Source organism: Clupea harengus, chromosome 5 (genome assembly GCF_900700415.2).
Source record: "Clupea harengus chromosome 5, Ch_v2.0.2, whole genome shotgun sequence".
NCBI lineage: Eukaryota > Metazoa > Chordata > Actinopteri > Clupeiformes > Clupeidae > Clupea > Clupea harengus.
The window spans coordinates 9,585,401-9,600,638 of NC_045156.1; the positions used below are offsets into that span (position 1 = coordinate 9,585,401).

General features: G+C 49.7%; 1 protein-coding gene across 4 annotated transcripts; it reads left to right on the forward strand.

Annotated features, from left to right (window-relative positions):
* The first annotated feature begins 226 nt into the window (after nucleotides 1–226).
* Nucleotides 227–14,895, forward strand: znf831 (zinc finger protein 831). 4 transcript variants are annotated; one of them, XM_031567620.2, is made up of 5 exons: nucleotides 227–327; nucleotides 693–926; nucleotides 2,376–9,001; nucleotides 12,132–12,397; nucleotides 13,818–14,895. In XM_031567620.2, the coding sequence occupies exons 3-5, from the start codon at nucleotides 2,458–2,460 to the stop codon at nucleotides 14,583–14,585; spliced, it is 7,578 nt and encodes a 2,525-aa protein (XP_031423480.1). In that variant the 5' UTR covers nucleotides 227–327; nucleotides 693–926; nucleotides 2,376–2,457; the 3' UTR covers nucleotides 14,586–14,895. The 4 variants fall into 4 exon arrangements, with proteins under 4 accessions (XP_031423480.1, XP_031423483.1, XP_031423482.1 ...); XM_031567623.2 differs by having other exon boundaries at nucleotides 12,132–12,349; XM_031567622.2 differs by having other exon boundaries at nucleotides 714–926.
* The last annotated feature ends 343 nt before the right edge of the window (nucleotides 14,896–15,238 follow it).

Consider the following 15,238-nt stretch of genomic DNA (forward strand, 5'->3'; position numbering starts at 1 on the left):
TCTTAGGTGAAGGTCATATTCACAGCAGGTCTTATTCTCTTACCTCTGAGCCTATTGCTGATAGTGTGGGCTTAATGTTTTTTTTGCAATTGAAAGAAAAAAGAGTTTGGCTTCCCTCTCAAACGCTGCACACCCACACACTCTTATGCACCTCTCCTCGGTGTGTGTGTGTGTGCTTGTGTGTGCATGTGTGTTTGTGTGTGTGTGTTGGTGTGGGAGGGAGTAAGTATGTGCCATGCCAAAATGTCAGATTCTGACTCTCTCTCACACACACATACACAGAACAGAATCAAGCTCACTAGTCCTGCATCAGTATTTTAGTGAAAGGTTAGTCCACTTCCTCATTGAAAGAGGCGTTTTATTGTCATTTTTTTTGTCATCTCAGTTCAGCTTTTTCTCCATGCCTCATTATCTCACTCTACTTCTCTCTTACTCTGTCAGTTTTTCTTTACTCCTCTCTGAATCTGTTTTCAGTCTCTGACCATCACTCCTTTCCTCGTCCCTGACGTCTCTCCGCTGGTATCTATCTCCGTGTCTGTGCTCTACCCCCTTGACTTGAGCCTTTGTTTACCATGTGCCTCTCCGTTTCCTTTGTGTTTGACACCTCTCGCACTCTCTCAGCTTGACCCTAATTTATCTCTTCTTTTTTTTCTGTGCTCCTCTCTTGCTGATTTGCATATGTGACGTGACAGAGGCTGTATTTCCTCCATCAGCACCAGCAACAGTGCCTCTACAAACGGAAGGAGAGTGCAATCGAAAGGAGACTGCAATAGGGAACACCAGGAGTGCAACTGTTGCGAAAGACGTCGTCATATGGTCCAGTTTCTGCCCGATGACCCTGCTCTCAGGAAGCTCATTCAACAGTGCCTGTTATCGTCAGAGAGAATCGAAGTGGAGATGCATTGAGCCACAACTTTCGCAACATGGTAAGTGCTTTTTGTCCTCTGTTTTGACAGTGACTCAAACACAAGTTGCGCTAAAATGTTTTGTTGCCGTTCATTCAGTATGAACGCAAAAGGAGAGCCTCATGGCACCATCCGGAGAGTTTGGGGTGGGGGGGGGTGTTTGAAAACAGTGCTTTAGACTTTGACATTGTTTAGACAATAATTCTGTGTACAACTTCCCTGTAACTGCAAACTGTTGTAACTGAAAACACCTACAAATAGTTTAACTTAAACCTCTATCAGTATAGAGGCAGAGGTACAGCAGGTGTACTGCAAGGGACAAAGCAGATACTGCTCAATTAAAGTATACATTTGCAATGAAGTCTTCTTTTAAATCAGCTTTACAGTTACAAAGACAGGATTATGAGTTTCCATTTTTCACATGATCATTTTGTATATTAAATATAAGTTAGAGGAATGACACAAATGATTCAATGGAAGAAGAAAGCTCTCATTATGTGGTATGAGTGGAGAGGCATGCTTCATTAAACTGAAGACAGAAAACTTCAACGTCTTCCATATACAGTAACCCACTGGTCTCACTGCCAACATACCATAGGACATTTTTCAAGCAAGTGTCGTAGGCTGTCCTCAGTATGTGGTGATTGCAGCTGTTTCAGGAAAATAGAAACTTTTAGATTTGCATAAAAACAGTGGTCCGGCTCAGCCAAAACTGTTTCCACTTCCTACTTTTGGATCGGCACTGTCAGAAAAGGGCCTGCGCCTCAGATGACTAGCTGAAATAAAAGCGCAGTGGCAAGACACAGAGACGGGGCTGTTAACTGTTGCACTCTGCTACGAGTGGCTTCAGGTGTCATTTACTGATGCGCACTCATTCCATTAGTTCTGGGGTTGGTTAAAAAAAACTGGAGAAAAAAAAGCTAGCTGTTGATCACGCTGGCTCACTGCTGCCTTTGGGTGAGTCATTCCTCTACAGCACGCCTCTGTCTCTCAACTCCATCTCAACGTTGCTGCATACAAATACTGTGTATGTTTTTTTTGTGCTGCTAACATAGCAACAGTCATAAATTAGAGCATAACTGACTGTGTTGGCTGCTGCTATCATGATCACACCATATTTAAATGTCTTTATGAACATGTGTGGTTCATTTGCCTACAAACAAAATCACACGTTTCTTTATATATCTTTATGCTCATTGCTAATGTGCTCTTTTGCACTTGAATGTCCTCCTTTAAAAAAAAAAAACCTCAAAGGGCTCAGAAGTACAGTAACCAGTCTTGCATTCTTCTGCAGTACCTCTGCATAGACAAGGCACCTTTGTGATGGGAAATCACATTGCTTGTGAAATCGAGCTGACCCCCCCCTTCTTCTCACTTCTTCTCCCGGAATCCTGTTTAAACCACAAACGGGGGGGATTCCTTTGATCCTGGGGAGCTGGGGCCTAATGAAAACTGTGTTTCTCTTTGCAGGTAATTAGCAGCCTTGGTTCTCGACACCACCCAGAGAGAGAGAGTGAAAGCGAGAGCGAGAGCGAGAGAGAGAGCCGTTACCATGGAGACTGGCAAGCTGGGTTTCGTTCAGACTGCCGTGCCAGAGGGCTCAGTCGTGGTGACGGCGGAGCATGAGGCAGCAGACAGCATGCATGTTCAGGCCCCGCTCGCAACCTTCTACGTCCGCGCCATGACGGGACATCCACAGACGCAGCCGCCGCCAGTGACACCTCAGCTGCAGCCGACGCAGGCCCAACTTCATGCCGGGACCCAGGACGCGCCCACCATCACCCAGCCCTTCCCCACTCTCTGCCCCAAACAGCCTCTGCCTATTCTGACTCTCCACATCGCCGGAGGGGTGCCTCTGATGCCCACGCAGGCCCAGAATTCTGGGGGGGTGATGACGCCTCTGGGGGTGGCCTGCTCCTCTAAAACCCCCAAATCAGTAGGTAAGCACGTGTGCCAATACTGCGGACGCGACTGCCAGAAGCCCAGCGTGCTGGAGAAGCACCTGCGATGCCACACGGGGGAGAGGCCGTACCCTTGCGCCACCTGCGGGATCTCCTTCAAGACCCAGAGCAACCTCTACAAGCACAAGCGCACCCAGGCCCATGCCCGGATATCCAGCGAGTCAGACAGGGGCAGCCTGAGCAGCCAGGAGAGCCTGCACAGCTCTAGGGACACCTGCTTCTCCTCCAGCTTCTCTCTGGACACCCAGAGTCAGGACTGTGGGAGCCAGGAAGGAAATGAGGTCACAGCCACCACAGAAGAGTCGGGGTCCATTCAGTCACATGGGGACCAGGGGGACACACAGGGCTCAGGCACAGCAAGGGCTTTGCAACAGGCTGCTTTGGTGGGTTTCATCGCTGCACCCATGGAAGTACAGAGAGAAGTGCTGATTTCTAAAACCCAACAGGTGGAGCCCCCTTGTTGCAATGGAGTTGCCACTGCAGGCAGAGACTCAAAAAGGTCAGTCAGGGTTGAAGGCCCAAGACTCTGTAGTGGTGCACCGGTGACCCCCAACCGACACCTCCCTCTGCAGAGGCAGGAGGCCACTCTCTCTCCCGACTCCATGTCGATCTCCAGGGGGAAGTCTCAGAGTCAGTTTCACGACAGCACCGACTCCGGGTTCAGTGACAGCGGTGAGCACCACTGGACGTCGAGCCCAGGGAGCAGCCCGCACAATCACAGCATGGAGTCGCTGACCGAGTCCAGCATGGAGGTACCAGAACATCAGAGCGTCGGGCAGATGGACTCCGACCCAGCATCGGCTGGGGGGTCCAAGAGCAAGGTTTCGGTCCAGGAAAAGAGGCAGCTGGAGGAGCGCATCTCGAAGATCATCTCGAAAAACGACGCACTGATGGACGACAAGCACCTGGAGAACGTCCGGCCGAGGAAGACGGTGTTGTCCAAGCAAGGGAGCATCGATCTCCCTATGCCCTACACCTATAAGGACTCCTTCCATTTTGAGATGAGGTCTGCCACCACCTCCACCATCACCACCTCCAAGCAGGTGTCAATCACGCCAGGCACAGACAGGAAGATGATACAAGCCTTCTGCAGCTCCCTGCCCTCTCAGCATGCAGATAGCCTGGAACATGCTCCCCTAACCAGGAGCAGCTCCATGCCCTTCAGCGAAATTGGGCAACACATCGACACAGCGGGCACAACCTCACCTCAATGCACGGACAGCCTCACACTCAGTAGAAGAAGCAGTGCGGGACATTTACACTCGCTGAAGCTCGGGGCTCAGTTCGTGGACCAGCACGGCCATAGCCACCCGTCCCTGGTCAGGCAGGCGGCAGTGGACTGTCTACCGGAGGTTTCGCCCACTGAGAGAGGCAGCTTGAGCAGCCTCAGCTTCGACACAGACTGCACGGATACCACGAACGAGTCAACCGTCAGGAAGGGTCGCAGGAAGCGCTCACAGAAATTTGACTACAACAAGTGGTATGTGTACGGCGGCGGAACATTCCGGAAGCTCTACGGCACTTCATCAGCGAAAGAACAGGATCGCTCTCCACTAAAGACGCAAAAGGCCCTCGCTACCAGCCTCGAACGACACGACGAGAACCAGGATATTCAAATCAGCCGCGTCCGAGATCTTGTCTCAGGCACGCCACAGGTGCCGGTTTCCACAGCAAACACTCGGTCACTGAGCACAATGCAAAGCGTTCTGTGTCACTCCTCCAGCCCTGGGGTTGGCCTAGCCCTTGCAGACCAGACACACGCAGACATGAGAAACAACACCGGTGTTTCCTCGTACGTACTTCTGCAAGGCTCCGTGTTGGAAACCGCAGGGTCGTCACCGCAGCAGCGAATGGAGAACCGAGTGATTCTGGGCACTGACATTTTCACACCAAAGGTCACCTCGGTGGATACGAGCTGTGAGATTGTCCCAAAGCACACCTTTCTTCCTTCTGAAAGGAAGAAGCAACGCACAGAGGAGGATATTAGCATTGTGAAAGACAGTATACCGTCTGTGGATACTGAAATGGAGGAGGAGGAGACAGATGGAGGCGTGACTAATGGCGTGAATCAATCCCTGGCACCCGTAGAGAGAGAAAGCAACAGGCCTCGTGTTCGGCGCCAGGACGGTCTGATCTACCCCCACACTACCCCCAGACAGCCACTGCAGAAAAGGCACAGCTCTCCGCTTTGCGTGGTGAGCGTAAGCAGATCGTCTGAGCTCCAGGTTACTGCTTCCTCCACCACCTCCACCCCCACCACCATTTCCGTGCCAGCAAAGACCAGCTTTCTGCCCAAGTATCAGCTGCAGCTCCCCCAGACCTCAGGCGGCGGAGAATCCTACCCACGCCGCCGAGCGCCTTTGATACACCACAGCTTCTCATCGTCGCAGATCTTCACAACATGCGCGCCCCGCTCAGGCTACAGCGACTCCATCTCGTCCTTCACCACCTTGACACAGAGTCAGCCCATCACTCCGATCACGCTGATTCACAGTCAGCAGACTAGATCAAATGGGAGCGCTAGGCTAATCGCTTCAGGTCTGCCTGCCCCCGTTTCAACATGGAGCCCCCCTGTTGGGGCAGTCGGAGGGCTGATGCACAACTGTTCTGCTTTAGGGGTGCCTTATCCCGCACCAGGTTTAAGAACCACGAACAATACAACCTGGACGGCACAAAGTCAGATGTTCGCCATGGTCTCCCCAACGTTTCAAGGTCAGTCTTATGCATGTAAGACAGTGTTAGCGCAAGATCAGTTTGGCTCCATCACAACACCACGTCACATCCAGTCTGTCATGCCTGCCAGATCTTACAATCAGACTAACCCAACAAGCGTATTGTCTCCTGAACAGCCTGTCAAACTTCTCACAGACGTCAATGACAGAGGTACACCTGTATCAGTGCAATGTCATGTTCAGCAAGTTACAACTGTTACAGATTTAGCGCAGAACCCAACCGCTACATCAACAACAGTGTTTTCCACTTGTCGTCCTATTGAACCTGTCACAGGTGTTACACTCGATCAGACGGCTGCGCTTGCAGCAGTGCAGTGTCACATCCAGCAAATTACACCTGTTGCAGGTTTATACCAGAAAACTCCATATATACCGACAACAGTAACATCCATCAACCAACCTGTCAGAGATGTGTCACTCAGTCAGACAGCATTACCTGTAACATTAGAATACCACATTCAGCAAGCTCTACCAGCCTCAGGTTTAAGCCAAAGTATTTCAGCTAAACCAAACACAATGTTTGCTACCGCCCAGCCTTTTAAACCTACCAGAGAAATGACACTCAATCAGACAACTACACCTGTAACAATGCAGTGTCAGATTCAGCAAGTGGCACCTGTTATGGGTTTAGCACAGAACCTTCCTGTTACACCCACCACAATGTTTTGTACAAGTCAAGCTGTCAAACATTTGACTGACATGTCACTCAATCAGACAACTCCAGTAGCTGTACAGCATCAGATGCAGGAACTTGCGGCTGTCACACCACAATTATACCAGAGAATTCCAGCTACATCCACCAGGATAGTTTCCAATAGTCAAGCAGTTAAACATGTCAGAGAAATGTCATTTAGTCAGGCAACTACTCCTGTTATGATACAGTATCACATTCAGCAAGTAACCGAATTAAGGCAGAATCTTCCAGCTACACCTATCACAATGGTTCCGAGTAGTCAACCTATTAAACAGGTCATAGATATGGCACTTCAACAAGCAGCTACGCCTGCAACAGTACAGCATCTCATACAGCGGGCGGCCCCCGTCACAGCATTGTCCCAGAGATCTACATCTGCGTCCATGACAACAGCTTCTCTGAGTCAGCCAATTAATTCTGTCACAGATATGGCACACAAACAGGCAGATCAACCTGTAACAGGAAAATATCATGTTCAGCAACCCACGTCTATCGCGCCGATATCTCACAGCCAGTCGGCAACACCTGTCACTGTGTTCCATAGTCAGCCACCCACAGCTGTCTCGGTCAGATCTGCGTGTCACTCAGTCATACCAGGCGCAGGATTGGAAAACAGCCAGACAGCTGTACCTATTGCTGTAATCCCGCGGAGTCAGCCAGTTACACCTGTAGCAGATGTTGGGCAGCATCTTCAGACCTGCACACCAACCAGCGCAGCAGCACAAGGTCACCTTCATGCATCCACAACCCCTGTGCAGGGCGGGGGCTCGACATTCGTGACAGCGCCCCCAGAGTCCACCACACACTCTCCTGAGTCTCCTTCACTTTGCCCGGATCTGATGGGCATCGCCACAGAGGACGCCGGCTCAACCGCCGCCGTCCCCGAAGAGAGTCTCCGCGGCGGAGGAAACGAAGGGCGGCGGCTCAGTGGCGTGCCGCAGGACACTTTCTTCATGAGAACGCCAGACCTGCAGATCGTCATGCAGATTATTTCTGACGAGCAGCTGGCCATGATGGCACCGCAGATCGAGTCAGGGGATTACAAACGAGGAGCTGGGTGTCCTTCCGTGGTCCCCGGGTCAACACAGGCGTCCAAGACCGAGACGAGGGGACAGCATACGCCAGACTCTCAGGACATGGGTGTTAATGTATTCAAGACAAATAATAGGACTAATGACATGAATTCAACACAAGGGGGACCCATATGTTCAACAATCATGTCGACGAATGGATCTATAATGGCACAGCCAGGTTGTGCTGCATTAGTTAGCACTGCTGAACCTTCCTGTCCTGCTTCTCTGTTCATTAAGTCAAACTCATCTCCTCAGACAGTCAGGCATGGCAAGAGAAAGGCTTCGGTTGTGCTGGGCACTGCACAGAGTTTATACAAGCCAGACCAGACAAGTACAGAGACTAGACAGGCAATAGGATCTGGAATGAATCAAAACCCTGGAGTGGGACAGAGAGACGGTATTCCGGCCCAGCTGATTCTCAATGGGAAGAGCTCTAGAACAGAGCATGGTTCTGTGGAAGCCCACATTCCAGTTCACAAACAGCAGTTATCAGCATGGCCCGGATCCCTCACACTCAACAATCCCGTAATGCCTGGCTGTATCAGTAAAGTTCCAGAATCTCGTCAGCAAAGTAGTTTGAGTCGGTCACCATCCTCTGTCATGACTGAGAAGGCTTACCCTCTATCAACGCCAATGTCTTTGCCCAGTAATGTTGGAGTCACAGTACCTTATCAGGAAGGCCATCTGTCAGGTGTTTCTGCAGGGTTTGCTGTCTCAGGTGGGAGCAGTGGACCTGTTTCAACCCTGAGGGGAGTTGATGTCGAGCCTCCCTCTCCGCTCCTCTCTGCTTATCACACCGCTCCACCTGCGGCTCACCACCCATCTGTTTCCCATCACTCTCCCCCCTCCGAAAGTTCCTCTCATAGTGTTTTTCAGTCTGGCATGGGGCCACGCTCTCCTGACCTCAGTGACACAGCCGCCACAGCAAAGGCTAATCCGCTCCACTGCGAGCTAGCCGTGCTTAGCAAGCCCCAGGCTCTCGGTACCGAAGGCCAGCTAGCACAAACAATATCAGCTTCCACTGAAATCACCGCCTCTAGCCATCAGCCACAGCCATCAGGAAGCACACAGGGGATGTCACTGCTGCACCCCTCTGGATCGCTACAAGTCTTAAGAGGCCCGTCTGAATCGAACCAGCTGAACGGTTCCTCAGATGTGCTCAGTGGTGTGGAGGAGAAGATCTCTCTGCCAGCTTCCCCTGCCACGGTACTTCACCAAGTGGGGTCGGCGTCTGCGTCAGCTTCACACGTTGGCCAACACAAACTCAGCCCTGTAGCCTGCATCTCTCCGGTTCCTCCAGTGGTGCTGCAGTGCATCAGGGCAGGAAGCGCGCCATGCCCTGCTGTGGGCCAACACAAACCCCTGTGCCCAGGAGACGCGTGTGAGGGGTGTAATCACGTACCCCAGAGCAGGAGCTCGGCAACTGAAGCCTGCGTTCCAGGCAAAACATCTGGAGAGCCTCAGCAATCCCAGCGGGCCATGGAACAGGCCGAGAGACACCAGCCACCCTTCGCTAGGTGCAGGGTGGAGTTGAAGGGGGCTGGTGGTGCTGTCGAACAAGACCAGGGTGATGCACGGGAGAGGACTCCCAGACGTGAGGAGACGTCCTGTTCAAGTTCAAGCAGAGCTGATAAAGGTATGGTTTGAATTGATGTTGAAACTTTCCTTCGGTAACATTGGCATGGGAATATGCAAACTGAGTAAAGGTCCTTTTGTTCATTGCCTTATATAGATATAAATACAAATAGATAGAAATAGATAATAGATACAATTATTTAACGGTCCTTCCTCTGAGAACCCAGTGTTAAAAATCAGATACAGTATAATGGAATCTTGTCTTTTTGTGTCGGTATGTCCCCACTAGATGGCGACAGATAACTATGATCTTACTCCTATTCGGTCACTGTAAATTTCACGGTGTCATAAGGCAACATTCTGCTGTAATTATAGTCAGCCCAGTAAGTGGTATAATGTACATATACAGTATTGGTTAGATCTAAACAAAAATACTGCAAGCATCGCTTCAAATATGATGCAGTATCTCTCATATTCCCCCTGACCAGTCCTTATCATGTTCATGATATTCATGTTTGTAATGCAGTGCTAAGGTAATGGAGGTGAGGTTGTTTGATGTGGAATACCTCTGCAGATAAATCTAAAAGGACACATTCTTTATGAAATTGCTTTTATGTATGTTAGGGTATCCACATATATCTGTTTTTCAGTGCATTTGTTTTTCTGCATCCATGTTTCTGTCCATATGAGTGAGTGTGTCTATGTGTGCATATGCTTGTGTATGTGTGTGTGTGTGTGTGTGTGTGTGTGTTTGTGTGTGTGTGTGTTTGTGTGTTTGTGTGTGTGTATGTGTATGTGTATGTGTATGTGTATGTGTATGTGTATGTGTGTGTGTGTGGGAGGGGGGTAACTTTGCTAACTTTGCTATCCATACACAGAAAAGCTTTCAAGTCAGATTTTTGAAGTGAAAGCTCATTTGTACTGTGACCAGTGAATAAAATGTTCTCCTTTAGCGGCGTGACCGTAGCAGCCCTGCTCTGAGCTGCAGGTAAACCATCAGGGACCCAGCAGAGCCTCTGTGTGTGTGTGTGTGTGTGTGTGTGTGTGTGTGTGTGTGTGTGTGTGTGTGTGTGTGTGTGTGTGTGTGTGTGTGTGTGTGTTGTGTGTGTGTGTGTCAGGGACACAGCAGAGCCTCTGTAATAATGGTGTAGTAATAACACCAGTGCTCTCAGCAGACTTTGATCTGGTTCTAACCGGGGCCTCATTCCTTCCAGAGACAGCAGTAAAATGGGAATATTCTTTTGTATTGCACACGGGAAATCAAGCCCATAGTCTCTTCTGGTTCATGTGAGCTTAAGTGTGTCTGCTGTTCAGCCAGTCTCCCCACCTTTTTTTTATTTTTATGCAAACATCTTGAATAAATGTAGGAGCCCTGTGCCCTGCCAGACAACAAAATGGCAGATGCTCTTTGACATAGCATGCTTACATACACACACACACACACACACACACACACACACACACACACACACACACACACACACACACACACACACACACAGATGCTCTTTGACATAGCATGCTTACATACACACACACACACACACACACACACACACACACGCACACACACACACACACACACACACACACACACACACAGATGCTCTTTGACATAGCATGCTTACAAGGGTGCAGATTGTGCATGCAGAGAGGATAAGGCAGACAGATGAGTTTGTTTAGAGGGATACGGTCTGTGATTGGATTTACTTAAGTGTTTACACAATAAAATCACATCAAGGTGATTTTCAGATCACAACAAGCTGACCTTATTTGCTGAGGTTTTGTCTTTCACTGGGTTCATCTGGTCAACATTAGGGAGGAAAAAATGTTTCTGATCCTCCTAAGTTGCAATGGTGTTTGTGTTTACCTGTGGCTCTTTAAAGATATTAGATTTCAGCTGTTACAGAGTCTCTCGCTAATAAATCCAAGCGAGGTCAAATGTCAATCAGAATGAAAACGTGACCTCCATCTTGATATGACCCCGTTTCATTGTAGCAATTACCAAAGTAAATGTCAGGTCAATCTTTTGCTGGCCAGACCCCTGAATGAGAGAAACAGGACTTGTCTGCACACTGGAAACAAAAACAAAACAAACAAAACATGGCTGTCTAAGTTTATGCCAGGGCAGACTAGCTGTATCGGGATTCAACTGTGCAGGCCCCTTCAAGTCACCATGTGGCTATTCAAGTGGATCAGGTGTTTACGGAGTGACCTGAGTACTCTGCGAAGGCAACAGGAGTGTGTGTTTGTTTGTGTGTGTGTGTGTGTGTGTGTGCCTGCGTGTTGGCGTGAGGTGGTGTGGGTGTGTGTTGTGCATATGTGTGCGTCTCTGTGAATGTTGGGTTGAGGTGCTGTGGGGGTGTTGGGTGGTGCCCCCCCCCTGTGACTCCTCCAGACCCCAGGGTTAGAGGGATTTCACGGCTGTTTCCCGTTCAAACAGGTTGGATCTGAAATCCAAGTTCAGCCTCCTTGTCAGGCGGTTCCCCGGCAAACGAACATGTGAGAGTTCAGCCAAAGCAAACACGGCCCTGAATTGTCACACCGATTGTTTTTCATCACAACAATCACCCCTATATTTCCACTTGTGATATATGGTCAGACAAGTGTGTTATTCTGCGTGTCTGTGTTTTCACTGAAAGTCTCTCGCAATATTTTTTGTTCATTTGGCTGACGTTTGCTTTGCAATGAGCCATACATTCCAAAAGTCTAAATAGCAAACTCCATACATCAGTTACACCGTGTTGAGTTTTTGTGGCTTTGAGAGTTGTTCTCATCCGCAAAGAGCAATGTGTTTATATTTCAGTCGTTGACCCCTGTTAATGTTCCTCTTGTGAGTATTACTCATTTCCATCTATTGTTTATTGCCATACATTTCATACACCTGACTGACCGATCCAGCCCACTTTAATGAAATATTCAGTGACAGTTTGCTTCCATATTTTTACTGGATCTGTAAGTCTGATAAAATGTTGGCCCCCGGGAGCTGGTCAGGTGAAATAATTCCTGACCCTGTATCGTACCTTCATGGAATTGCATATGACTTGGCAACCTACCTTTCCGGGAATGTTTGGGAACGTGGTAGTATGGTAACAGTATAGTATGGTGTAAACAGTGCAGGGGCTGACAACTCAATCCAGTACCCTCTCTTTAACGCAGCTTCTTAATGATTTGTGTTGTTCTTCAATCAGGAGCAGGCGATGGAGTCTCCCCCCAAAGCCCACTGCCGCTGGGAGGGTGTGGGTCAGAGAGGCCAGGGCACGTCCCCAAAGAGCCATGGCTCGGAGCGGAAGGGGAGGACAGAGAAAGGATGGAGGAGAAGGAGAACAACAACAAACGGCCCACGGGACGGGCTGGAAGCGACGGGGGAGGCGGAGGACTCGATGCTGGGGGAGCGAATGAAAGAATGGTGGGTCCGCAGACAGATCGGATGGTTAAGGAATTCAACTTAAGACAGGTATCATTCAAAAACAAGCCTCCTAAACAAACACAGCTGAGGAATGTGCCGCTCAACATGGCTCTGTCATCCAAAGCCACAACAATGCACTGGCATGGTTCTTCATTGCTTCGTCTAATTGGGTTTTTTTTTTGGTTGCAGTATTCATTATAGAGTAATAACACGCAGATGAAAAACTCAAGTAGGCCTCCTAAGACACATTATTGCCCTTACCCCCCATGCCAGGGCTGTGGCTGAAATATTAAAAGTTAATGTATCTTTTTGCATGCTGGAGAAGGGAGGATTAGGGCGTAGCACTCCAAGGCAGGCTGGCCACAGAGGGCTCGGGAGAAATGATGGCGAATGGTGTTTGCTCTTAGTTAACCTCCTCATTCCGCAAACTCCTGACTTAAGCCAGTGGCTGCCTGAGTAAACTGAAAATTAGGATGTTTTTGATGTCTGTGGTGGAAGAGGGGCAGGATGGGGGTGGGGTTGAGGGGGTGGGGGTAGGGATGGGGGGGTGGTGAGGGGGTGGGGGTGGGGGTGGGATTAGGGAGCAAATAGAAACAGATCTGGAACAGATCTGGCCTGGATCTTATCCTTTCCTAAATGAGATATGAGTAGGGCGAACTAAATCGCTAAATCATATTCTGATTCTTTCTGATAGTTGGGGATTGAGTCAAAATGAAATAGCAAAGAAAAGAATTACACTTTGTGCAGTCTTGGTTCAATGTGGCAGCAACCAGACAATTTGGTTTGAGGGCCGTTTCTTTGGCCTTTGGGTCTGGGCTAGGGTGCTTTGGTTGCAGAACCAGAGGATTTAATTTGGCTCCGTTAGCACAGTTTGTCCAGTATAATGAACAATTACAAAACACTGAGACTAATAATATGGCCAGACATTCGGTACACAAAATCCATGAGAAATATTTGAAATAGCTGAGTTAAATGTGCCTACTTTACGGGGACTGAAATGACTGAAATTCCAAGGCCAGGAAAGTCTTTGGGAGCTGAGAGATGTTCCCATGCACTGAGTCTTTGGGAGCAGAGAAATGTTCCCATGCACTGATTCCTTAAGTTGGCTGTGGTGAAGGGGGTAATTTTACGGTCTGGCCGAAAAAACTCAGTGGCATTCCACAGGCCATGCTAATGTCATGCGTGTGTGTGTGTGTCTGTGTGTGTGTGTGTGTGTGTGCGCGTGTGTGTGTATCTATGTGAATGTCTGTGTGAGTGAATGTCTACATGTCTGGATACATGTGTTTGTGTGTGCATCTGTGTGTACATCTATGTGTTTGTGTGTGTGTGTGTGTGTGTGTGTGTGTGTGTGTGTGTGTGTGTGTGTGTGTGTGTGTGTGTGTGTGTGTGTGTGTGTGTGTGTGTGTGTGTGTGTGTGTGTGTGTGTGTGCGTGTATATGGCGTGTATCTGCATATGTTTTCCTGACAGGAGGAGACAAGCAGCCATGGACCCATCCAGACCCTTGCTGTGCCGCCTCCTCCTCCTCCACCTCCTCCTCCCCCACCTTCCCTGGAGACCTCTGGTCCATTGCTCAACCTTCACCTTCAATTTGACACCAACTCCTCACACGGCACCCCACTCCACCCACCCAGCCACCTAACCAGCAACAGCACCACCACCACCAGCAGCAGCAGCAGCAGTTCAAACCAATCAAGGACAGTTACTCAAACATCCAGCCATTCGCATCTATTTGCCTGGAACAGAACTCAAGCACACTCTGTGAGAGCTAACTTCACAAGATGTTATCAGGAGCCCGGGGAGGCACGGGAGTCCTCTCCCGGGACAGGAGCTGCCCCCCCTCCCTGCTCATCGCCCTCTGACCTGTCTCTGCACTCTCCCTCGGAAACTGTGAATCACTCCGAGGCTGAGTGGAAGGCACATATACTCTTCGGCAGTGAACCGACCAGCGCTGCCTGCCTGAACCACTCAGGAGAGACGCCGTCAGAGGCTCCAGGCTCCCAACATCACAGGCTTTGGACAGAGGCGCCGATTAGCGCCATGGGAGATTGGCCCGGCTCACAGCTAAATGGACCGGCCCCTTGCAGGACTCGAGCCGCTGAGACACGGAGTGGTGTTGTTACGGCCAGTTTGAGTGGCAGCCTCAGGGGGGCGAGAAAGTGTATGGAGGATGAGGCAGAGACCTCCAGCAGCAGTGATGACGAGGGGAAGCTTGTCATTGAGTTTGAGACGAACTGAGGGGAAATTGCACATGAATGTACATGAAGACATACTCATCTGGACGCAGATATAGACTAACATACCTACACACATGCACAAAGCACAGATGAAGACAGAACACACACATAAACGTGAGGTGTTACATTTCTTACACGCACATACATATCAGTTCAAGACACGGACAAAACAACAAACTCTGTCTCATCTAATCTTGAACACACGCACAAAAACAGTCTTTGATATTTTACTACTGTCACCGGAGACCCCCTTACTCACTCACTCACACACACACGCCCCCCCCCACACACACACACACACACACACACACACACACACACACACACACACACACACACACACACACACACACACTCCCCCTCTACCTTCTTCGATCTCTCGCTCCCTCTTATTCTCATTCTCACGCACTAGCTATCAAGCTCCCACTCATACCACCTGTGTGCTGAATCACGCCGCCATCGTTCCTGCCAGGTGCACAGGGCAACCCCCCCCACACACACACACACACACACGCATACACACACACCCCTCTCCACCCCCTTCCCTACGACTCACATCCTCTCTAAAACACTCTCGCCTGGCTGTTGGCGGTGCGTGATTCACTTTTACTCACACGATCCGTGACCGTAAACAGGAAGTCGTCGGCACGAGAG